Source organism: Macrosteles quadrilineatus, unplaced genomic scaffold (assembly GCF_028750875.1).
Source record: "Macrosteles quadrilineatus isolate MER2022 unplaced genomic scaffold, UCM_ALF_1.0 Scaffold_1__1_contigs__length_201487025, whole genome shotgun sequence".
Lineage (NCBI taxonomy): Eukaryota > Metazoa > Arthropoda > Insecta > Hemiptera > Cicadellidae > Macrosteles > Macrosteles quadrilineatus.
In genome coordinates, this window is record NW_026542594.1 from 197,075,605 (window position 1) to 197,102,371 (window position 26,767).

The window sequence follows — 26,767 nt, forward strand, 5'->3', positions numbered from 1 at the left end:
TAAACAAATACGTACAATAATAATAACATCAACATTTGTTCCATTTAAACAAATGTGAAATAATGTTTACTTTAGAGCATTGACTATTGGATACTGAAGCTTTAGAGCCAGTAACATCATTTTGTGTATGTTTATGATCCATACCGGGTCTGTTCTAGTATTCATGGCAGCTCAATAAGTAGTATTATAAAATTACTGCTAATTTTCACTTACCTGCAAAATTGTCTTATTCAGCGGTGGTTCTAAGACCTTGTCAAGGAAGAGGCCACCGGGGATTTTGGGGTGTGGAGCCCTGTGAAGCCCCCTGCAATAAAGTTGCCGGGGGGGGGGGGATTCTCTCCGGGAAAATTTGCAATTTTAAAAGCAGTTTAGTGACTTTCTGAAGCCAATTTTAACACCTAAAACTGTGGCAAATTTACCATAAACTCCCATTTCACCTGTTGTTTGTCAATTTGTTTTGTTTTTATTTTGACGATTGTCATGAACTTTGTACATAGTTTTAACGACAATAAATCATTTCATTTCATAAATCATTTCATTTCATAAATCATTTCATTTCATTTCATTTCATTTCAAAAAGTAGACATTTTAAAAACTAACTATGATGATTGCATTCATAAATCTCAAAACATGTTGTAGGCTACGACCATATCCTCCTAAAAACTGTTTACTGACTGACTTTCTAAAGTCATTATTAATGTGCCATTTTCTGTGTCCATCAATTAATTGTCAAAACCCACCCATTTAAAATGTTATTTGTCATGAGCAAGTAAGTAGACATAAAATTAAACTATGAACTATGACTATGCGCCTTTGTAATTTTACTTTTGTGGGCCATGGAGTTGGGGGATGTGCTCCTATTTTGTCAGCTGATGTTGCCTTTTCTGCTTTCTGCTTATGTGTTAAAAATTGAAATGACAACACAACCTTATTTTTAAAATTCGTATTTTCGGCAGTAAATAATTATTCTATTATTTGATTATTATGGCTGGAAAAAGCACCAAAAATCCTCTTTTGACTGGAGCAAGTACTAGTTTCCCTTTCGAGAATTTCACCAACAGTGCCCTTCTGGTTCCAGTAGCTTCTCAAAATGAACCAACTTTACTGCCAGACGGTAAGAACATTTTTTGAAATTTAATGTTTTGTTTCATTTTAAGCTTATTAATAATTGGTCATTTTTCTTACCCAAGTTTCACTTGCCTTCGAGGTGTTAGCGTTTGTTTTCAAAAATCATTAAGTTACTGGTACCTACCTAAGTAGGCCTATCGGTTAGCCTAGAGTATTTCTATTTCTTCAGTTTTTTTATTTACTTATTTATTTTAAGTCCCTCCTTCACATCCTAGGACGCTAGGTTCTACCCTGGAACTACACATTAAGTACTTCAGGCTAGTCCTGGAGGGTTGTGGCATCATCACATGGGCTGAAACCTTTGGTGATTCGCAGGATTTGAACCTGGAACCTAAAGCTCTGAAGTCCCGCGCTCTACTACAAGACCAGCTTGCTCTCAGAGTTTTTTTTAATCATTAGTTAAGGTTAGCCTACGGTTTTTTTTTTATTTGTGCGAAACCTTGATATCTGACTCCATTGTTATCAATTGTAACAAACGATAGTTTTTTTTCTTGGTTAAGTTAAGTGAAGTTGTCAATAAAATCGATACTTTAATTTACGATAATAAGATGGAGAAAAAAATACCATGTTTCACGCTCCATTCACACTAAGTTATACGGTTTTTACCGTATGGCTAAAAACCATACGGGTAATTTTTTGTTAGTATGTAGTGTATAGAAGTGCATAAGAGCTTTCACGCTACACGGTTAAGGTGGCGGCAGAAAACTGCGCCATCTTGCGGCCGTCCACTGCCACTAGTGCCACTGAATCGGACACTTGTCACGCCATGGCCGTGGGTCAGTGGCCACATTTAGTTAAATGCAAGCTTTCATACTGCACAATTTTTAATCGAACGGGAGCTCACAAGCCAGTGCAAATATATCAGCTGTGGTATTCGTTTATGACCTGTCAATTAGACACTGTTTATGATTATTGTGATTCTGTAAACACATTTTTCTCGCCATAAAGTCAGAAACAGTGTAATGTTAAAGAAACTTAGAGACAACGTTAGTTCGTAGTGTTTTTAACTTTAAGGCGGAAACAGTAGGCCTATAGTGTGAAAGGAGCATTAGACTCAAGAGTGACTTAACTTACTAGTATAATACAGGTGTCAGCTGAAAAAAAAAACTAATTATAATGATAAAAATGTAAACTAAAATAGTATGCATGGTTAAATTTCACTAGCCTAATTATTTCTGGTCATGTGTGAATCATAGTTATCTTTTATCAAAAACAACTATTTTAGGTTATAAAACAAATTAATGCCTCATAAGTAAACATATAGCCTAGGTCCATTTATAGAAAAATAATTGTATTTATAATTTATATAAATTAACAATATTTTGATCAATTGATCTATACTTTCATACAATTTATTGGAATCTTAATCACAATCTAGATAGGCCCTAGTCTATTTCATTAAAGGTTAACAAGCTATTTTAAACATGGAATTCCCGTCAGTTGAACACTTTTTCACAAATTCATGGTAAATGTGCTTGTTTTGCGCCGTCTTCTTATGCAGTATCCCACGGCGCAGCAAATCAAGATGATAATTAACAATAGTAGGATACTGCCTACGACTATTGCTACTATAGCACCAGGGGAGAGCCACACTGAAACATGAAACAATAAGGTTAGGCAACTGTATTCATCTCATAAAAATATATTTATATTCTTTGTTTTAATTTAGGCCCTAGTTGTTTGCGATGTCGAGTATATCACTATCAAAATATTGTTGCAGATATTTCACCATAATCTAATTAGAAAGTTTCAAAACATATCTCCCCTGTGTAGGCCTACTATTCTTGTCATGTTTTTGTTTAATTTATTGGTTTTATTGTTTTACTACTTTTGTTGTTAACCAAGGTTCCTTTTCACGTAATGATAAGGTCAGATACCAGATACTAAACTATTGTTAAATTTCTGTCAGTGATAACATGTCCGCAATGATCTTAAAATAAAATTAAGTTAGTTAGGCTCGTTTTTTAACATGTAAGGCCCATGACTTATAATAATACATACTAGTGTGCCTGTTGCTTGAAATTGAGCAATTGCTAAGTACCGGTATTTTACAGGAGTTATTAAAAAAATAACTGTCATCTTCTATGTGTGCTCAAAATCGAGCAACTGTCAATATGAAGTTCTTATTGTTCGTTTTTGGCCGTGTTACTCAAGAAGAAAAGTGTTTTAACACAAAATTAAATTAAAAATATTACTGGCTAATGCTAAGTCCGGTGGGTATAAGTAGGACACTAGTTTATTTATATTTATTAGCTTTTATCATTTACCCTCTGATAGAGGGTGTGTCAGGTTTGATAAAAAAAAACCACTTAAACTGAATACTGGTAGGGTGCCTATAACATACAACAACAAAAATGTACTGTTTATATGCCCAAACGACTACATGATGCTTCATGATGTTTGAAAATTGTCTTGAAGTATGAAAGACCACAATTTTTAGCTTATAAGTTAGTTGTTTTATTTTTGACTACAGATATCGTCCGTGATAACTTTTTTAGACTAATAAAATGTGAATTAGAAAAAATCTTTACGACCAAACCATTCTTGAACATGTTCAGTAAATTGTTGTGTCACAAAATATTTTGAAATACTTATTTAAAAAAAAGTGTTTACCATTTTATCATAGGCTATCTACCTCCCAGCAACGGTTATTGCTCCTATTCAGAAATGCTGTTCAATTTACTCTGTCCTAAACCCTCACCGTTATAAATGTCAATAGAAGTCCTGAATTGGTTGCCGTTGAGATCAGTGGCTATCAAGTCTACTTTGTTGTAGCAGCAAGAGTTTGTGTATCGTCCACTCATCTGATCCCTCGTCCCGGCAATGAAGTCGGAAGTGAACTCAAATCCCGTCGGAACTGTCTCTACCGATAATAAACCTGAAATCGCACAGTTAATTGATAATTAATGTGTTAATAGTAGGAGATGAAGAGGAAAGGCCAATGATAGAAATAGTTAAGGTGTATGTTAGCCAAATAATCACCTGATGTGCTGTCTTGAATGTTAGCCTGAAAGCCCCAAGTCGCAGCATTACATGTAGAAGGAGTGTCAGCGTACCTGCAGTCTCCGTTGATGGTGTAACTCACTTGCGGACTGGTCGAGTCCGACACTTGCTGTGAGCACAAAGTTATAAGCTGATCAAACATTCTTGGAGATAATTTAAATCTATCGAAACGTAAAAAAAACCTTTTCAATCATCATAATATATTAAATTAATTGAATAGTTGTTGAGATTTTTTCATGTTAAGAGTTTACTTATGTAGATACATTACTTTTAACACAGTTACAATAAAAGGGGTTTCAAAAGTTGGTCATTTAGTTTACTGAAATTTATCATCAAACTTTAGATTTTCTTAGAAAAGTCTGTAGCTGATTGATGGAACAGCTGTCCTTGATCATTAGGCTTTTAGTGGTCCTGAATTAAGAACCAGCTGATCTTAATCAGTAACAAAGTGTGTAGATATAATGTCAATGGTCATAGTCAATCTTATCTATTATTGTTTTTTGCTATATATGTTTTGTTTTTACTTATACATATATTGTTTGTTTTTATCTATATATGTTTTGCTTTTTTACCTGCTGCCCAGCAAACAGATAAGTTTTTATCATGGTTGGGTTTTCCCCGAAGGAGGAGTACGTGACCGCAGTAAATGTAACAGTCTCGGAAGTGGCTGCGACATTTCCTGTCCTAATTACTACTCGGATCGTCGCCGTTTCTTGTCTGGAAATCCATCTCCTAGAGGTCAAAAAGAGATCAACAATTAGGAGATTTGTTTTTTTTCATGTGACAGGCACGAATTTGTGCTACCCCTGTTACTTGTATTTAATTACATTAGTCTTGTTATAGTAGCCAAATTAGATTTTTTTAACTAAATTATTTAGGTATTTTAGAAGATAATGTGTTGAAACCCTGATTGAAGCATAAAGTAGCCTAAATAAAGACATTCTTGCAAATGTTCAACTATGAAAAATTAGCTGCCCTCTTTAATAACACCTCATCTTGAAAACAGATCTGAAATACTACGTCAATAGGCTACTGAAAAGAGTTGTTTGATGACGACCACTTTCAAGCCCTGTAAGTCCCAAAATATTTGTCACAATCATTTACCAACGACACATTTTAATTTCTACTTTTAGTACCTAATCGATGAAAATAACATTTTGGAAATTAGCGTTTCGAAGAAACCAAAGCTTAGCTACCATTTGTCATCAGGAATGAATTACACAGAAACAAGCCCAAACAGAACGTAAAATTAAAAAAACAAATACATTAACCTACTCATAAGGCTGGACTGATTGAACGGTACTGGATGTTGTGTCGCAGTAGAACGCAAAGAAGGCGTTCCAGTCATTGTTGTTGGTTGCATCGAAATACAAAGTCGTAACCTGTCCAGCTCTCACATACAGACTGGTTTGAGGGTTCACTCGTAACGTCACTGGCCGAAGAGCTTGGTTTACTATTCGCTGTGATATTTTATTTTTTATGCCTGAAAACAAAACTTTAAAATTATTAAAAATAGGCTGTCAAATTATGTTCCATGTGCTGGTTTAGTCAATTATTTAGTGGTCCTTAAAATACTTAGTAATGAATCAATTTGTGCTTTCAAGCCCTAGTCTAATGTTTAACCAATAGAAATAAATTATATTGTAGCCAAACCGAAATCGAGAACATGAGTACCTAAATTTTTAAGTTGATTAAGAATATAAAGAGCAAATTAAATCATAATAATTGTAGGCTATGTCATGCAGGCAGCTTTACGATCAATATTGCATGCAATTCAGAAATATCTGTATATAAAATTCACCCAATGTGGTATGGTTTCCTCTCTGTAAATCTTTAGGAAATCCCTACAAATCTGTTTATAAATCAATCATAATGTTGATGCCGCGAATTCCAGTGATTTTTGTCAGAAGTCAAAATGGGCAATTTTTCAATTTTTTACTTGGCATAGAATAAGGGAAATCACTAACAATATAGGCAATATAGACAAAACTACTGACCCCTAAGTCACACCAGCGAAAACCTCCTGTTCACCAAAAACTAAATTAATTGAATGATAACACATTTTATTTAAGCTAACATCAGGACCACATGGACATTTAAAAATTTTACCTTAACGTCATCATGCTCAAAGATGTTTCTTAAGCAATTAAGTTCTTGAATTTTTAATATTTTAACACCAAACAATATAAGACTGCACTTTAACCTTTAAAAATCTGAATAACCCACACAATTGTTTTTATTGACAACCGAAACCAGCAAAGTTTACAAACAGTTCAAATCGCGACCTTGTGTTTTGGAAGTAAACTTGATTTTGATTTATCTATGGTTGTGCATAGCTGTTAACGACTAAATATAATTGTATTATCAATAAGTTGAGCTCAAGGTCTGCTTTTTGTGCGTAACGACTTCACTTTGACGTGAGATCATCTTTTATCTGCTTCGGATAAGGGGTTGGAACAACGGTCTCGTCAGTTAGTTGTTTATCTGTGTTTACGTGGTCAACTGTTCTCTTTACCGCTTGGAATCATTGTTCTTGTTGTGAGTATTTTGTTAAAATTTTAATGCTAGGGAAGTAAGATTAAGTGAATTCATTACTAAGATAGAATCAGAAAATCTTAAATAATATTCTTCAAGGAACCCTAAGTTCTGGTGTGTCTCTTTTGCTGACACTATTGTTCTTTTCGTGAGTATCTGGTTAACATTAAAAGGCTAAGGCAGTGGGATTTAGTGAATTAATTGCAAAAATCAGGATAAGAAAATCTTAAATAACAATGTCAGTTCTTTAAGAGTACATTAAAATGAGGAAGGATATATTGTGTTTCGTGCGTATTATGTTGGAAAATTCTGGATTTCTCTTATTTACATCATATTCAATATTGTAGGTAAAAAAATTATATGCCATTAAAATGTCACCCCTGATATAACTCAAATTAGAAAAATTTAAGTAGCCTAGTAATTATCTTTGTTAGAACATAAAGTGTTCAACCATTACTTTTGTATTGGTTAAATCATTCTTATCGCTTTGAATAGCTTGTTAAAACTATAACACTAAGGCATTTAATTAAAGCTGGCAGTATTAAGGCAGTAAATATATAAATAGAAAATCAGAATCTAAAAACTTAAATGCTGAGAATAGTAGGCCTATTCATTGAGAGAATTTTAAAGTCATAAATGTGTTGTTATGGTTTGTAGGTCAGTGTGTTTGAATGTTCTGAATTTCTTTGTGGAAACCAAAGAAGTTTTTCGTTCAAAAATGGTGTGGGAGCCAAGTTTAAGAAGTTGAAATATTTCCCATTGTGAAAGTCTTTTATAAGACAATATGTTAGTGTTATACTTCGGTCTTGTATGTGTAAACCTTGTAGATGTAAATTATAACCAAACTCGCAAGTTTTGTAGGGATATTATTTTTCTTTGTTAGAAGTTATTGAAAGCCTTATTACTTATTTAGTCAATATTAGTTTTTCTTCAGTCATTAATTACTTTATTGTCATTGGCTTTGTCATAATAAAACTAAATCAACTAAATGAAAGCGAGTGTATAAGATAAATTAAACACCTTTCTATCTTTATTATATTCTCGACAAAGTTTCAAAATTAACTAGCTAAGACATTATAACATTCCTAATCTGGTCTTATAGCTACATATGAAGTGTAGCTTTTTGGTTACTAATCTAAAAAATATAGTTATTTAAAAATGATTTACAGTAGTCTAAACTAGTTTTATTCTGTTCCTATAATTTAGGTAAAATATCTATTAATTTTTCCATAATCAACAGGAAAGGTTTCCTGTAAATTGTACAGCAAATATTCAGTTAGTGATTAGGAAACATTTGCAGTTGAAACTTTCAATTGAGCAATCTTTACAGATAACCTCCGCACACAGAACTCGTACCAAACATTTAGTATTTCAAAACAAGTCTAATATTTGTGTAATCGGGCTTACTCTAGCAGTTTATTCGTATTACGTTTTACATCAATTAAAAAGTATGGACAATTAATTATTAACAGTAATCTGATGAATTTAAAAGTAAATCTGACATTAAAATATTACAATAAAATATCTTCTAATTGTTTAGTTTTTCCTTAAGATTGTTAATCATAGTCTTGTTTTCACCAGGATACAAAATATTATTTGATTTTGTTTTATAAAATAATGTTTAACATTTTAATGTTTTTGTAGTTGGGTATTCATGATCTGGCTAAAGCAAAATGGTGTTTTGTAGACAATTTTTCAAATATTAGCGATTAGATCGCAATAAATTTTTTTTGTAATTGTAGTTGCGTACTGGGAAATATTTTTTAGAAATATTATCAGGAGCTCCGCTTCACTTGCGTTATAAGTTTTTTTTTTTTTTTTTTTTTTTTTTTTTTTTTCTAAAGGGACTAAATTACAATCATAGTTGGTATTAAAAACATATTTTGCTGTGTACATTTTTTATTCAAGCTTACACGTTGACATTGGTAAAAACAACTGTAAATTTCAAAACTTAATACTAAACAGAAACTTACTTATCATCCGCCCAAGACCAAAAATGAGTACCTATTTAACATAATAAACTAATCAACCGGATTTCAAACTTTAATTGTTGGGAGATGGGGGACGTTAAAAAAACCAATTCATTATGAAAAAGAGCCTTCACACCACCTTTGTGTTTTAGCGAATTTCCCATATAGGGAATAAGCTATTGCCATAGTTACTCATGGAAAGACCTGCACCCGGGACCGATTTACTTCTTCGTTTTGGGCTGTTAGCACGATAACTCGAGCAAAAATGATCCGATTTTGATAAAATTTTGTATAAACCTAAATTTTTTTGAACGAGTTCACAAACAAACATGATCAAACTATGGGAACCAGGGCAAATAGGGGGTTTTATGGGTAAAAATTGGTTTTCCCATTTTTTCCTTAAAACATAAAATTTATCAATTTGTTTTCAAACAATTTTGTAGAGCTTAAAAAACTAATAATTTAGTACATTGAACCGTTGTCATGCACTTAATGATTAAGGAGACAATTAAAAAAAAACTGTATATTTTAAATTCCCATGTTATTTCTTTACTTGTTTATGAACATATTTTGATCAAATTAGAATTTTTTTTCATTTAATACTATACTTATTTAACCATAAACACACTTACTATTACTTTCCCTGTAGCAGCAAACCTAAGTACTTGATAAATTAATATTATTCAAATAGGGAATAAATATGACATATTTTAGTGTAAATCTAATCAGGCAAATGGAAATTCGCTTAGTCTGCAGGTTTGCTGCGGTGAGGGTATTTTTCCTCATCTTATTCCTAATTTCAGTTATTCTTTAAAAATACCTCAACCAATTCACTAATAGTTGGCAAAGCAGTGACGAAGCTGCTTTAGTATTGGGACGAGACTCAATAGGCAGTCTGGGTTGGAACTTAGCCATATTTGTTGTCGTGTTTCTAAGATCTCGCTTATGTGTTGCTCAGTGATGTGTGTACTGTCAACGATTACTTCGTTACTTAATTCCAAGGTAAAAGTATTTTGAAATATTTATAAAAACGTAAGCTCAGTATTTTGCATTCATTGTGTTTCAACAACTATTTCGTCCATTGATGTAAAAACGTTAGTTATTAAATTATTGATTTTTAGATAAATTATGTAAAAACATCCATTAGGAGTACAATAATAATTAAAGAGGTCCAAAATACTGTAGATATAAAAATTATGTTTGTATTAATTTTGCCTTGTTCTAATTAATATTTATTTTTGTTCAAACTTAAAATTTATTTTTTAACCAGTCGTATTTTTTTATATTTTGGTGTTATGTGAATTTTTACACTGTTTCGTAAATTTTGAGTATGTTTCTTGTGATTTGTATAGCCAAAAGGTTTTCTTCTAGTACCTATTATTACTTTTTTATTTTTTCTACTCTAGGATTTCTAAATAAATTTTTGTGTAATGGTTTTATTAGGTATTTTTGATTAAAAGTAAAATCAATAAATCAGATCAAATCAATCAATAAATCAAATCAAATCAATCAATAAATCAAACAAATAATTTATTATCATGGACATTTACATGCATTGACATTGTCAGTGGAGCAGAACATAGAATTTTTAATGTTCTTTTTCGAACATTAACTTAAGTATGAGTCTGTTGTGCAAATTCCTTTCAACTACAGGGCTGACAATTACAATAGACCATAAACAATTAACAAATTAATAATTAACAAAAAGCTTGTGCACCTGATACTAACAGTATTACTAATAGTATTACACGTCTTAAAAAGTTATGAACATATTGCCAAATTTTTTATTTTACCAAGTAAATCTTGCAAACAAATTATGTCCTAAATATTTCTTGATTTTTAAAAAATTAGTTGCTTTATAAAAATTACTATAACTACTAACTACTGTAACTACTGTATAAATACTATACTATAGTGCTATTATGTATTACTCGTTTAAAAAAAACCTGAATGGTTATTGTTTATCCTTACCTTTAAAAAACATGCAAGTTTAATCCAATGAATAAATTAGTGATCTAAAATAACATTTAATAAACTGAAACAAACAAAACCCCAATAAATAGCGTGCTATAAACTACTATTACCTGTTATGTTATGAGTTGAATTTTGCGCTAGAGTGAATGCACACAAAACAAAAACACACAAGACGGTTGCCTGACAAGCCATGGTAGGTGAAGGATTTGAACCAAAGTGACACACAAATGAAGTCTTGCTAAACAAATAGGCAGGTACTTCCGCTCTATCTGTCAATATTGAAGTACAAACCCAAGTCTAGATTACTAAAACTGCTGGAAAACCTAACACGTAACACATTATCTGAACAGGACATTACGTGGGACATCCTTTATTGACTTTATAACTGTTGTGTATGAATCCAGTTTAGGAAAAATGATTTTGACAAACTGTTACTTATAGTGTGACATGCAACAGTTAAATGGTCGTAAAGGGGGTTTAATTATCAGCTTTGAGGAAGAATGATAAGCTTCAACCAATTAAAGAATACCGGGTACTTAGTTCAGTTCCTGATAAATCTTTGGTTCTTAACTATTTGAAACAAAGGGATTGCTTAGTTGATGAAATTTTGCTTATTTTATTAGTTTTTTCCATCATATGAACACAGTAGTCCAATAGTATTTTGGTGGACCTGCACACAGTAAGAATATGAAAATGCCCTTTTGATCAAACCTGCAAAATAAGCTTCCAGCATTTTTTACCTGTTGAATGGATACTAACTTTTAGAAATAAGTCTAATATAGCCAAAAAACATACCTACTTATAGGTTAGCTGCTATGGGGATTACCAAATACTGTTGTCTTGTTTGGAATTTAAAAGCCGGCAAATAAATATTGAAATATTCCAAATGTTTGATGATCTATCTTAAAACAAGCAATAGTTCCTTAATAAATCATACAGTTTTGAACCCTCAATTTATGGGTAAAGTTTTACTTATCACACTTTCATGGACATTTTTTCTGTTATTCTCGAAGATCATTAGTATATTGAAAGATAATTTATTCTCTGCAACCAATAACATGGGAAACAGCATACCGTACTACGTTTAACACTAATATCTGGTTAACCATTTGGCGTAGCATAGAAATTACGCTTTATGTCAAAATATCTTTGAATGTTAAAAAAATTCACAACGATTTAGCAAATAGGGCAGAAAATCAAAGAGTAATTTTGGTGTGAAAATACACCCCCAAAATTCACTCTCCTGTATTTGGATGACTGGCTTGAGAACTCAATCTTGCAGTTTTTTGGTTTTTGAATCCTCAACTAAACGTTTATAGGGATTTCTTAAATTATTTCTCAGAGATTATTTTATTAAGTGATAAATCCTTAAAGTTCCTACCTGTAGACCCTCTCTTTGTTGTCCAGTGGGTAATGGAACCTTTTTTTTAAGGAAAAGTCAGTATGATGGATACATTGAGATGTAACTGTTTGGTTGCAGAGATAGAAGCCGACAGTTTCCTAGGACAAGATCCCCCGAACAACCGCACACCGGACGTTCACAATCTTCCGCCCTCGTCCATCCCAGTGTTCACGCAGAGCTACACTGGGTCCGCTAGCCCCGCCAAGCCCACCCCCGTCTACGCAGATGCTCTGAATCACCAGTTCAACAAAACACTCACCTTCGAACCATCCAATGATTACTTCCATACGGATAAGCTAAACCAGCCGCCTCAGACTACTCCGTTGTTCTTCAATCAGAATACTTCTTACGCTCCGTCTATTTTCACCCCTGTGTCTGCACCAGTGCTTCTCAACCCCTCCCCATCGGTTACGTCCACTCAGACACCGTCTCCGATCACATCTGGGTCCCCGGCTCCTCAGGCTTTTTTCAACTATTTTTCAGCTGAACAGAATCAGCCTGTCAATAGTCCACCAGTTCAACTATTCTCCCCTGTTGCGACTCCGTTAGCCCCCTCCGTCCCAGCATTTCCCCCCACTTCGTCTGTTGCTGCGCCTCCTCAGACTAGCGACGCAAATGCACCTCCACCAACAGGTATGTTAAGCCTTTTTTTTAAAATAGTAGTTACAAATTTAACTATTTTGAGTATTATACCAGTTTTTCCTTACCATCAGAAACTAAAAAAATTGTGTAAACTATTATTACTATTTTTGAAAAATTGGATTAAGATAGTAATATGCTATCAGGGGTAAAACTTATAAGTGATCCGCTCATGCTCTCAACTTCTATCAAAGCTGTCTACGTTTATTTTTGCTGAGCCTCTCTAACTAGTTGTATTTTATAACTGACAACCAAGGTTTAGAAAGCTAGGTCATCGATCCAATTTTGATGAAATGTTTTATGTGGGGACCTCTATGGCATCTCTGGATTTTTAAAATCTGTTTACTTTATTGTTGACTTTTAATAGTGTTTTTACAAAAAAATAACAGGAAATCGGATTAAAATTTAGATTAAATCGTAGAATGTTATAGTTATTTTAATTTCAAACAAAACAGTACAACCCCCTATCCCCGTTTACTCCCACCGCTTACCAAAGACAAAAGTTGTTGACAAGAATGGGAAGGTATGTGTCAGATTGCTGATAACCTTTATTTTGTAATCCTAAAATAATGTTAGCTCACCATCACAAAAAATGAACGTGGTATAAATGTTTGACAGGAGGACCTCACAACTCTTATCGCCTGAGCAACATCAAGCGGCCGACATACACTCGCCCCCCAGAGTTGTCGGTGACCCCGATGGCCGCAATGCCGACTCCAGCCCCTCCTCCCCCCGCTCCCACCGCTTCTACGACCCTGTTTACTCCTTGTACCACGGAGCCCTCGATGTTCCCCAACACTACTCCTGCACCGTCAGTTTTGCCACCTTCTCTGCCGACTCTACCTACTGCCCCGTCTGCCCCCGCCACTGTTACTGTCACCGCTGCCCCTGCAATGCCTTACAGGCCCCCGCAATCACAGTCTCCCAGCTCACCGACTGTTTTGCCCCCTTCGTTTGCAAACTTGGTTAGTCACCTCTTGCATTAAATAAGTGAATTGTTTTAAACAATACCCTTTTCTTGTGATCTTCTCAGGTTATAAAATAATACTTTATTTCAAACATTAAAAGTTTATCAATAAATAATACAGTTGATCCTCCTCTTATAACTGTTGATTTATAGATCAACCTTACTCATATTATAATTGTTCATGGATTTTTTTTTATAACTAAATTCTAATCGGTTTGAGTTCAAAAATCACACCAATATGTAAAACACCTCTTTATTTAACTGTGCATGAGTAAGGATTTTTTAATTTTAGTAAGGAAAGTGAAATATTGTAATTATATATATATATATATATATATATATATATTGTATAGTTTTATATTTTTACAGTGGAGTAAACTTAACAAAAAACCTGGGTCCTTGTTCTCCATGCACCTTTAAACTTACTTACTTACTCCCATGGCCATTTGTACCCCAAGTGGTACTTGGCCTCACCAACACACTGCCTCCACGTCGCCCTGTCTCTTGCGGTATCTTCATTAATTATGTTTAATTCTCCACACATCTCCTTCTTTAGTAGGGCCAAAGATTTTGCACAGGACTTTATTTTCAAAAGTAATAAGTTTTTTTCTCCGTGTTTAAACACATGTTAAACACCTTTAAACTTAACTGTGTATAATGTTTGTTGACTTATAAAACATCTTTTCTAGGCTCAAGGAACTCAATATCGACCAGTCTATTGCCACTGGTTCTTCAAGAAGTCAGTTGAAGGCAAATTCCTGTGGTTTCCATTCAGCATGAATGATTCCCTTGCATTAGAACAAGCCTTCACGTCTCGTAAGTTTTTATGAAATAACATAACGTAATTCCTGATTGTATTTTACTCTTCTTTAAGATTTTGTCATAAGCATTTTGATTGAGCTTTAAAACTGTGTTTACATGTTTAGTGTATTTCCAACCTGAGATAACCTACCTGCCTCATGTAAAATGTTCTAAAAAGAAATCAAAACATTCAATTTGATTGAGTTCTTAGATAGGATAATTAAACGGTTCAATGAATAAAGAAGCCCATGCAGAAGCCAGTAACAATAACTGTATGTTTCAATGCTCTGGTATGTTTCTTCATAACATCCCAAGAGCTTAGTTTATATGTCTAAACATTTCCACCCTCTATTGTTGTCTTTGATTGCTTGCTTAAAGTTTAGGATATGACATTCCTATCCTACTAATCATATTTCAGTTCATCCTTTACTATCATGACAAATTTTTCCTAACCAGCTGTTAACCATGAAATTGATAATGTAGCCCTAAGATCCTCTTGAGTACCTTCTGGAGTACAAGCAAACATCATTCCAGTTGTAAATTTAAAGAACTAAAACCAAATATGAATTTTTGCTCCGTTTTAATTTTTGCCCATTATTATTTCACCTATAATAATAATAGCTAAAGAACATTCCTAACTATTATTGCAAATTAGTGGTATTTCGCATCTCTTAAGTCCGGCTACATAGCAGATGTGTTCCAGCCACTATTTCCCCGGACACCAAGGTGGCCACTGATGGTGCTCGTTACGACGTAGAGGTGCTGCGCCGTCGCCGCACAGCTGTGTACTGGGAAGAAGACCCTGGTGAGGTGCGCCGGTGCTCGTGGTTCGTCAAGGGATCAATGGACGTCCGTTTCATCCCCTATGAGGAGAATGTAGCCACAATGCTCGAGGTGATAAACTGTTTGATGAACAAAAAAACAGATAACTTATATTAAAATTTATCTATCGATTATGGTTGCATTGACTTGTGATCAAAATACTATTATATAAACATGTTGCTCTTTTAATTTTGTTAATTGGAGTTGGAAATTGTAAAAGGGTTTTTAGTGAAATATCTGTAATCCAACCGTGTGCTGATTCAGTATCTTCAACAATTGAGTTGTATTTTAACCGCAAATAAGTGATTTTTGAATAAGATATACTGTAAAAATAGGCTTGAGATAAACTTTTGACATAATTTTAAATTTATGTATATTACTTTCCAAACCACTGATCAGCTCTAGATGAGTGATACATGAAGACAGTTAGGATTTCCGCATGTGATGATCAGCTATGTCAATGCTAAGTTTAGCCGAGGACTTGACGTTGCTGATGATGACGGTCATTTTGTCGAATCATATTCTCTGTATGTTTTCATCTTCTAATCAACTTATTCCCTTCAACCTATATTTTGATTGATTGAACCTATTTGTGGGGGAGTGAGCTGGTCTAGTGGTTAGGGCGCGGAGCTTCGGTCTTTGAAGTCCTGGATTAAAATTCCGCCAAATCACTAATGGATTTTATCTAAGTTATGATGCTGCAACCCCTAGGTCTAGCCTGAAGTAATGTGAAAAACAATACCGAACTCGTGCTTAGCGTCCTAGAAAAAATCAACCTATTTGTGAGTAATATATCTTACATTATTTGTAGCGTAGGGGCTAAACTACAGAGTTTAATCAAGTAGATCCAAATAAAACGATATATGATACAACCCTGCCTCACACCGTAAAACCTATAACAACCACTTTTTTATCACAATCGCTTACGTTTTTCTATAGGCCTACTACACGAAGTTGTTGGGGAATTATCTTCAATTTCCAAAATCAACGACACTTCTAGGACAGCTCGAAGACACGTTGATACATATTTGATATGTAACTAACATCAATGTTACAGGAGGAGTACAGGATAGCGGCCACCACAAACGAGTGGAACCGCCACGTGTCGCTGCCAGATGGAGAAGTTATTGTCATTCACAGTCCCAACGCTATTGCTCATCACACCAGGTCCACGTCTCCTGACGTCTGGGGCAACTCTCCTGTAAGATACATTTCCGATATGTAAATTACTTGTTAAAAATATACTCCTAAAATGTCTTACAAGTATGTTGTAGCAAAAACCTTTGATTTTGGTAACACCTTATTTTACAACTCATAAGATACCTTGTTATTAGTCAAAGAAGGGATTTTTTTACTTCAATTTTAGCCAAATGCTTTGATTAACTGGATATTTTTATAAATATCTGGACTTTTGTATTTTAACTCACTAATTCTCCTCATGAAATCACTTATTATGATCTTAATTTAACTATAAACAATTTAAGTAGTAATGTTCACTTTAATCTAAAAAAAAACATGGAAAAAGACTGACGTGCATTAAAATCAGTAACAATCTACACACATGTCATCTCACTCCATTCTCCACTCAATCTGTGTTCATATTCAGTTTATAAAACATATGTTTTAAAATTGAGTGGGCTTAAAATGCTTTGAATCGATTAAGAGGCAATATTTGATAATACCACGGTCCTATTTTTTGCAGCAAATGCAGCAAAAGCCCAGAGTTGTCAAAAGAGGCATGGATGAGTTTGATATCAGCGAAGGTGAACCTGAAAAAGTTGATCATTTGCTCTTTCTTGTTCACGGAATTGGCAAATTCTGTGATTTGAAATTCCGCCCAGTCACGGAAGTTGGTAAGTCTCTATAAGTACATATAAGTTTATGATATCGTTACTATAAACTTCTAATAAAATTTGTATTGAGGGCCTCAGTATTACTGGACTACATGGTACCTAATTTACCTCATCATGAAAACGAAATTAATTGTAATTGTCACTTTACCCACATGTTTCCACATTAATATGACATCATCAGGGTAACAAAAACATTGACATATTTTGCGTCCACAAACAATAAGAACAAATCTTTCCGTTTCACAGTATATTATATCTGTGTAAAATGGTTAAATGTCTTTTGTTTTGTTTTTGTGTGCGCTAGTTCAGTGTTTTTGTCCCCCTAATATAGCGTATTAAAGGTAAAACATTCAGGTAAAGTGACACCTTTGATTAATTTTGATTACATTACAGGTGTAAACTAGGTACCATAATATCAAACTTCTTTTAGCTTTTCCTTAATTAGAATTATTTTGTTACCTTACAATATCCTTATTCGTAAGGTAGACCTACATGTTGCGTGGCAACTGCTACATCATCATGTTCATCCTCTTCTACGATTCTTCATACATTTAAAATTAAAAAAACAAAACACTTGTTGATATGAGACATTTAACAGAAAACTTTACATTAATTAGAATAACCGTCGCGGTACGTGCACACATTTGGTTATGCCGGCTGCAATTTAAATCACATTATTCCACTGTATTTTCCCTTGGATCCTTTTTTTCTTGATTTCTGTGTCAGTGTCATTTTTACATGTGGAATTGCAATTTGAAGTACTTAAACCCTTTGGAAAGCAGTCCAAACACATATGTGGGTCCACCCGTCCCTCGCGCACCGTCTGAGACACTAACCACTAGTCTAGCAACAAATCCTACACTGAAATTGGAAAATCAAACAAATGTAACACTTGAAATGATTACCTATGTTGATTCTACTTAACTATTCTATTGTGTTACAGTTGATGACTTCCGCAGTGTGTCGCTACAGCTGCTACAGTCTCACTTCAAGTCCGCAGTAGAGGCAGGACAGGCTAGTCGTGTGGAGGTGTTGCCAGTCTCGTGGCATCAGGCTCTACACAATGCCGATATTGACACTCGCCTCAACAACATAACCCTCAAGAGTATCCCTCGTCTTCGTCACTTTACTAATGATACACTTCTCGACATACTGTTCTACACCAGTCCTGTCTTTTGCGAGGTATTGTTCTATGTTAATCTCTGTCACTAAGTTTTAGGGGTCTGCAGGTCCCTGGTTGCTTTTGTCAGGTTAGGTTAGGTTAGGCCAGTAAAATACTTACTTACTACTTACTGCCGTGGCTCTTGGTACCCAAGGAGGTACTTTGCCTCGCCAACACACTGCCTCCAGACTGCACGATCCATTGCTTCATCCTCTCTTCTCAGATCTCTTCTCACTTGATCTCTCCACCTCAACTTGGGCCTTCCAGGAGGTCTTCTACCCTCGGGATTGTTGTTTAGGGCGTTTCTCACTAAGGATCCCTCTTCCTTTCTTAACACATGGCCTGCCCATCTCAATCTCCTACTTCTCACCTCAGCCACAATATCTGGGTCCCTGTACAACTCTCTCAACTCCCAGTAAAATAACCTCTGTAATTGTCTAGAGTGGTATGCTTGGGTCAGAAATCATTTTTGGGCTAAAATCAGGTCGGGTTGAGTGGAGCACAGCTTTTGATGTAAATTGATGACGGGTGACCATGTAATCACCGGTGATTTTCAAAGATTTGCTGCGATTGTGGGAGGCAATGATGATGTCACTGTGACCTCAATGTGTTGTTTTTCGCCGTGATCTCAGAAGACACATTTACAATTTTGTATTTAACCATAGAAGATGTTATCAATTTCACCCTTACTGCAAAAAATATGTTCACCATTTCGAAATAACTATGGAAGAGGTTTATGATTTTTCCGTGACTGTGGAAGACATTTATTATTTTGCACTATCTATGGAAGATACTCTAATTTTTTTTTTTTACCCAACCCCACCTGACTGGAAGTAAAAAAGTCTGGCTCCTACTGAGTTAACAGGTTCAGTCCCAGCCGTCACACTCCTCTGTATGTAAAACTTCTCATCACATGGGAGTGAGTGTGTTAAATATATAAATATCCAAGCTGAAAAATTAATACCAATGTAATTAAATTGCTTAGAACATGTATGGATATAACTACTCTAATGAAAGATTGCATATAAGTAATAGCAAAGGATGTGTATATCATTAGTTATTGTCATTGAATGATTCTCAGTAGAATGTTACGGTACATTTAAAGTATTTGCTCCTCTAGTAATCCTTAGTTTTTCCATGGTTTGAAGCTGGACCCAGATGTTCTTGATCGTTGACCATTTTGGGCTTGTGGTCCTCATTAAAGGACCAGCTGATCTTAATAATCTAATTTAATCCAACACTCATTCCTTATTCATCTCCGCATCATATAAATCAGTGTTGGGAAGTAGCGCGCTACAAGTAGCGACGCTACAGTAGCGCGCTACTTTTTTTGTAGCGTTAGCTGTAGCTACGCTACTTTTAAGATTTTGTAGCTTTAGTTGTAGCTAGCTACATTTTTAAAGTAGTTGTAGCGGAATTTTAGCTACTTTTCTAGCTACATTAACATTGTTTGAGATAGTGATTTTTATCATAACCTCAACCTTACGTGAAACAACCTCTTTCAAACTGAGGTTTTCAAAAAATTAGGCCTACTTTCTTGGCTTCATACAGCTGGTTGCAGCCGTTTCATTCCCTATTACAACGTTGTGTGGACATGGAGGCCATTAATTGAGTGTTATCCACATTTTTGGCTCTCATTTCCTTAATTTACTACTCTATGATTACTGTCAGACAAAATAAAATCGCTAGATACAGACGACTTTTAAACGTTACCGGTGACAAGAGAAGCTATTGAATGCTTGCAAGTGATTGACAGGGAAATTAGTAATCAATTTAGTTTCTTTATTATATCGATAGTGTTACAACTTGAGTTTTAATGGAAACCAACACTAAACCTTAAAATAATGAGAAAGCTGGTCTATCAACCTTTGCTTCAGCTGTTGATTGTGGTTCATCATCACAAGCCCTTCCTTGGTTAGATTACGAAGATTTTTCAAAGGTTTACTAAATTAACGAAGAGGAAATTACCTGATGAGATTTAAGATATGCCTACACACATCATAATTGTAACGAAACAATCTTCTTATAACATGCAACTTACATTGAAAAAATAGCATAGTTTGCTCTTGTAACAGTTCTTGTAGAGGATTATTCCTAGGCTATGCTAAGGTTTACGACGAATACCAAGTTCCAAGTTCGATTATTAGGAATATATCTGTTTAGTCCTTGCAAGAACAAGCCTACTACAACCAACTTGTTACATAGCCAAGTAGGCCTACATGTTATTTTTACTTTAAAAATTTCAACATGTTTAAATTAAAAGCCGATTTCAGGATAAGTTGCTGAATACTGTTTTTTGTACCAACTAGGTTGAAGCACAATTTGCCCTATGCGTTATGACAAAAGAGGACGATTTCTTGACATTGAAAAGTGTTATTCATAGAACAGTATCTTATCACTATATGATGGTTAAAAGTTATAGCAATGTCGTTTTTAACATTAAAAGTAAAGAAAGGCAATAAACTCCAATTTCAGTAGGCTAGGCTCTGTAAAAAAAACATTTTTAAATCATTGTTTTACAGTTTTATTGGTCTTAATTGTTGATATAAGACATGTATAAATGAATCTATATTAAAGAAATAAAATGGGCTTTTAAAATATAGTTTGGTTGTATGTCCTTTGAACTTAATGAAATTTACATATAAGATGCTTAAAAATAATGCAATATTTAAAATTAAGTTCTAAATATGATTGGACACCCACTTATTTGGTTCTGTTGTTGTAATGTTAGGTTTATAATGCCAACAAATTAAATACAATCTAGGAATAATTTGTTTTCCGAGTAATGTTAGATACAATACTGACATTTTTTTAATGTTTGTTCAATAAAAATGTAGTTGCAATTAACTTTACATTTACCTAATATGCGTGGAATAAAAAGTAACGTCTTTGGAAAAGTAGCTAAAACTGTAGCTGTAGCTACATTTCATTGTAGCTGTAGTTGTAGCTAGCTACTTTTTCGGAACTGTAGCTGTAGCTGTAGCTAAGCTACTTTTCTGGAAATGTAGCAGTAGTTGTAGCTAGCTACATTTTAAAAGTAGCTTCCCCAACACTGATATAAATTTAATCCATAAGTTATCTTGAAAATTACATTGTCCGAGTTTGTAAAAATATTCATTAAAAGGTATTTGTACTGATAACTTGTCATTTTGCAGACAATAGTACAAGCCGTTGGTAACGAGTTGAACAGGTTGTACAATCTGTTCCTGGCCCGCAACCCTACGTACCAGGGTGGCGTGTCGCTGGGTGGTCACTCGCTCGGCTCACTCATATTGTTTGACATGTTATGCAACCAAGCGCCCGTGTCTTCTCCGTCGCCTAACGAACAACCTTCTACTCCCACATCTGAATCTCAGGTAGGACCTAATAAATCGTCACTTCATTGAATCGACACACAACTGTGTTATAGCCTATATTTGATTTATTTTGCATGATAAAAATTACACTGTCTTTTAAAGCAGGCATATGTAAAGCTGACTGACAATACATGAGGTCTATTATGGACTGAAATCTAAGATATACGTTTCCAACTAAAAACTATTTCAATTCTTTTTCTGGTCTCGAATACCGTAATCATCTTAATTTTTGTTTAGGATATAAGTGGTGAAGAAGAAGTGAAGACACTCGGTTGCATGAAGGCTCAGAAGGCCCGCTTGAGTCGGACGGTGAGCTACTTGACTATCGGCAACGCTGGAACTGGTCAACCATTCATTTCCTACCCTCAACTGGTCTTCAGGCCTAAAGCTTTCTTCGCTCTAGGATCTCCTATAGGTAAACATGATTAATAAGTTTTAGTTTAAAAAATAATCGCTACAACTTTTTTTAAGAACAATCATTATCAATCCCTTCTCCATTAGTGTGCACACACACATATATAGTGTGGTAATATTTTAAGCCTTTAGAGCTCGGAGGACCGATGTTTGGATTGGACACAAGAGTAATTTTATTAAACTTTCACTTCCTACCTGTATCTATGTGAGTATTGTAGCGTATGAGATTTTTTAGGGAAAACTTTGCGATAAAATAACATAGTTGTATGACCAGTTGTAAAACAGTACAAAAGAGCAGAATAATAGAAGATGCAAAAAATGTGAAACATATACCTGTACAATATTCGGGGTATGGGAAGATGGCAGCGTCTTTTCACAGCCCCTCGGACAGTTCATAAGTAGTAACTTGGCTGAATAAATGTTCTTTTCATTAAATTACCGTATTTTGGTCTTGAAGCTCGCACGCAACGCCCGGAGAAATTCAGAAAGTTTGTGTCCACTTAGATTGGTGCGGAGGTCGCAAACTGCTTTAACACTGGCTTCAAAGACGTAGTCTGGGTGATAAAACGACACACTATTAACAAAACAACTACTTCTTTAAAAGGCTGGACGTGAACTGAAAACATAATGAGGGATACTAAAATGGCAAAACAAGTGATTGAAATGAAAACGTGAATAAAGAGTGGTGGCCGATACAAAGACCTTATACAAGGGCGTGGTCATATGACAGAAGCTAGATGGAGTCAGACAGGTTTGGAATGTCCGTAGTCAACATTAGCGATAGGGAAACGAATACAATAGAACCACAATTATGCCTCAGGGGAATGAATGAATTATATCTTTATTCCAACAAATTTCCATAAATTGTACACAAATATTTAAAGGATAAAAAAAACATAAGTGAATGTAATAGAATAAATTAAATTAACCTTTGCATTACATCTAAGTTCAACAAAGCGTACATATTTAAGGGAATAAGCCAACATGGGCAGCGAGCTTGTTCGTCAACTGAAGTTGCGTCCAAAATTGACGTCATTTGATCAAATACAAAAAATAAATAAATAAATACCGAATATATATGGTGAAAATATGATCTAAATAGAGTTACAAGAACAAATGGTGCGATATGCACCATTTGCTATAATGTCCAAAAATAGTAGGTGTGTTAGGAAATTTGGTTTTTGTTAATAATATTGTGTTTATTAAGTTTCCAGAGTATGCTTTTTTAGTATTCTTACTTATTATGTTCCGTTTAGGGATGTTTGTGACTGTGCGAGGAATAGAGTCTTTAGGTGAAGATTTCTCGCTGCCGACCTGTCCGATGTTCTTCAACATATTTCACCCGTTTGATCCGGTCGCCTACAGGATAGAGTCTTTGATCACTCCTGACTTTGCAAAGTATTCCCCCGTGCTCATACCTCACCACAAGGGGCGCAAACGGATGCATTTGGGTAAGTAGTCTAAAATACATCTTAAGTCAATGCTACAAAAGTAGTTAGCGAAACTTTAATGTCAAGTCAACCCTTCTTTTTTGATAAAGATTTAATTAATAAATGAGTGTCTTTTTAGACAAAGTCTTGCTAGTTACTCAACAAGCCATTAAAATTATAATCTAAGGAAGAACATTGCAGGATTCATAGGTTTTTACATTGGTAATAAATTTCATGAAATGATTCTCAGAGCTGAAAGACACGTTGGAGCATGTCGGAACAGCTCTGAAGCAGCGACTGGTAGAATCAGTGAGGAACACATGGAACACTGTGTACCAGCTGGCGATGTTCCACCGATCGGACGATCAGGCCATTGAGCAAGAGGTTAACCAGGTAGGCCTAACTCTCATCTATTATACGGTTAATTTTATAGCCTACTTTGTGTCTTCATTGTGACTGAAACGTTTTTATGTTCATAAACAAACTTCCTGTGAAGGTGAGCAAACATAGCCTACACAGTGAGAATTACCTCTTTGAGAGTGCAACACTTTTTAAATTTCTTGCTTAGCTTAGCCATCCGCTTGGGGGGGGGGGGGGGGGACAGACACCATTTTCCACATAAAAAGTTTCAGAACGTCCATAGCCTACTCATTAATGCCAAAATCTAGGCGGAACAGTAGCACTCTTCAACCATTATTTGGCTTAGTATTAAAGAGGTTAAGTGTTTCAATAAGAGAACTCGTTTTTTTCATTACTTCAAAAAAATCATCACATTTTAGAGAGTGTGTTTTTGTATTTGTAGGTGCTAGAGAGCGAGATGCTGTCGTACGGAGCCGCAGGCCGCAGTGAGTCCCCCGATGCTTGTCCTGAGCCTGATGTCAAGATGGGACAGCTCAACGGAGGCCGTCGGGTCGACTACGTACTGCAGGAGGCACCGCTGGAAAGCTTCAACGAATATCTCTTCGCACTCAGCAGTCACGTGTGTTACTGGTCAGTCAACTACTAAACTAGAGATTTGTTGTGTGGTACTTCTTTGACAAACTTGGAACCATCATAATTTATTTTAAGTCCATTGGACGTCGTTTAGTTTAAAAAACTACATTCAGTTCACACGACACAAACACAGCCGGTTTGTGAAGTTATACAAACAAACCATTATATTTGTCTAGTAATCATAAGCTCATCAAATTTACTTAAAGATGACCTTTAGCTTGAAAAAACAAATGATTCTCATTTCTAAGTGGGAATCTAAGAGTCAAGTATACTTAAAGGTTTTTTTGTGTCTATTTACACGATGCAATAATGCAACTAACATTTTGGTTCCAGGGAGTCGGAGGATACAATGTTGATGATGTTGAAGGAGATTTACGGAACCATGAATATCACTCCTGACACCCAGGTGGTGCAGCAAATATTGCCGTATGAGGAGCCGGGCATGGGCATGGACCCTACAACCCCACCTTCCGACAACCTCAGCATCGGCCCCCCACCCTTCACCGGCTTTGTTAGGAGTGCCAGGGAATGATATCAAGTGCCAAGGAACAAATTGAAAGAGCAAGGCACCTAGCTCCGATCTCTGACAACACCTTTCCTAAATGACGGGTCGTGGCAGAACAATACAATATGTATATAAAGTGTATTTATAAAACTGTGTGATCAAGTGGATATTCAGTTTGGTTGAACTACCTGTTTGTAAGAAGTTTTGGATTTGATTAATTCATTTAGGTGGTGGAAAAAAAAACATCGGTAAAAAAGAAACTTTAGGTAGTAGTGGAAGTACCTAAACAACCTCTTTTACAGATGGTTTGTGCTTTTTAATTTAATAGTGTTTGTTCTTGATATATTTTAGGCATTTATCTACTTTTTGTTTTTGTTTTCAATTACATCATGCTCGAACTAAAAAAAAAAAAACAATAATATCAATTGCCTTATTAATTATTGTAATTATATACACTACTTTGTAATATACACTTCTGTCTTGTTTTAACCTAATTAATTTTGAGGGAGTGTTACTATGTTAAGCAACACACAAAAAACCTCACGGACAGTACAAACCTCTATTATACCAAGATAAAGGGAATGAAATATAAATTATTTTAATCACGATTAAAGAGTTGTACATAGTAAATGTTTTTATTTGTGAGAACTGGGTTTTGTAAATTTTTATGTGACTGTTAATTGTTTTTCTTACATAGTTTTTATATTTAATATTGAAATTAATATATTTAGATTGTTAAGCTTAAAAATTTTCTGTGTTGCTATTTCAAACAATGTCTTCGACTTATTCTGTTTTGATGTGAAATACAGGTGCTTTCTAGATGTTCAAATATACAAGTAGTTCTATTATTAAATAACTTTTGTTGTAAATGTGAAATGCAATATTTTTATAAATGTTGAATATACAAAATATTATATTGTTTGTTACAGACTAAGCTGTGTTGTTTTTCTTCACACCCCCAATCACCACAGAGAAGTAAGATACAGAGGAAACAATCAATGGTACACTAAAGTGGTGTCTACCACAAGTCGTTGGTGTCTAGAGTTAAGTCCAAAACCACCCTCATGTGCTACAACGCTAACGGTGGAGGAAGACCCTGTCCCCTTTTGTTTTTATTTCCTTGCTCGACACAAGTATATTTCTGGCACAACATACTAAAGCTGAAAGCGCACGGTCGTCCCATATCTCTCTGTATCTCACTTCTCTATGCGATTACTTAAATTTCCGATTTGGTTGATACAACCTTGATAGATTTGTCATTCTTATAAATCAGCTGTTTTGATTTGCATTTCAAATAGTTTACGTTTGATTGTGCTAGTTAACTAAATGTTTCCGTCTTATTTTACAGAATGTATAACGGTTTGTTCTTCTTTAGTTATACATCCTATTGACATTTGTTATATTTTGTATAAGTAGTTATAAAGATGGTTAAATAACAAAAAACAAATAGTTAACCGCAAAACATAATCCGGACATAACTCAAGTAAAAAATTATCTTTAACTGCTAAAAGGATGATACTATGGTCAAATTTTAATCAATAATACTCTTGTAAATGTAAACACGACAGTTGATTTAATTTAGCACACTAGAACACAAACATTACTAATCAAACCATGGCATTCTTGGTTTTAAAGTTAAACTTCCTTCTAGATGATCAATTATCTATTCCAATCTTTAACAATAATTAACAACTAACATTGCAGACCAGGGAAAAATAATTGGCACAATCAAAATCTAGTAAAATCTCATTTTTCCAAAATATAAATAGTTCTCTTAATAAAATAACAGAAATGTCAGAAAACAAACCTAACA

At 34.6% G+C, this 26,767-nt stretch overlaps 2 protein-coding genes across 2 annotated transcripts; one reads left to right on the forward strand and one right to left on the reverse strand.

Annotated features, from left to right (window-relative positions):
- Positions 1–899: 899 nt before the first annotated feature.
- LOC128993611 (phospholipase DDHD2) lies at positions 900–25,888 on the forward strand. The gene is made up of 14 exons (XM_054417612.1): positions 900–1,114; positions 12,091–12,645; positions 13,270–13,616; positions 14,308–14,434; positions 15,123–15,313; positions 16,299–16,442; positions 16,944–17,094; positions 18,038–18,276; positions 21,412–21,612; positions 21,850–22,027; positions 23,283–23,477; positions 23,707–23,849; positions 24,259–24,446; positions 24,783–25,888. The coding sequence occupies exons 1-14, from the start codon at positions 985–987 to the stop codon at positions 24,979–24,981; spliced, it is 2,988 nt and encodes a 995-aa protein (XP_054273587.1). The 5' UTR covers positions 900–984; the 3' UTR covers positions 24,982–25,888.
- Positions 2,436–10,923, reverse strand: LOC128993618 (uncharacterized). Its single transcript, XM_054417626.1, has 6 exons — positions 10,721–10,923; positions 5,407–5,614; positions 4,704–4,863; positions 4,111–4,240; positions 3,830–4,006; positions 2,436–2,720 (listed from the first exon to the last, which is right to left on the reverse strand). The coding sequence occupies exons 1-6, from the start codon at positions 10,800–10,802 to the stop codon at positions 2,581–2,583; spliced, it is 897 nt and encodes a 298-aa protein (XP_054273601.1). The 5' UTR covers positions 10,803–10,923; the 3' UTR covers positions 2,436–2,580.
- Positions 25,889–26,767: the final 879 nt, after the last annotated feature.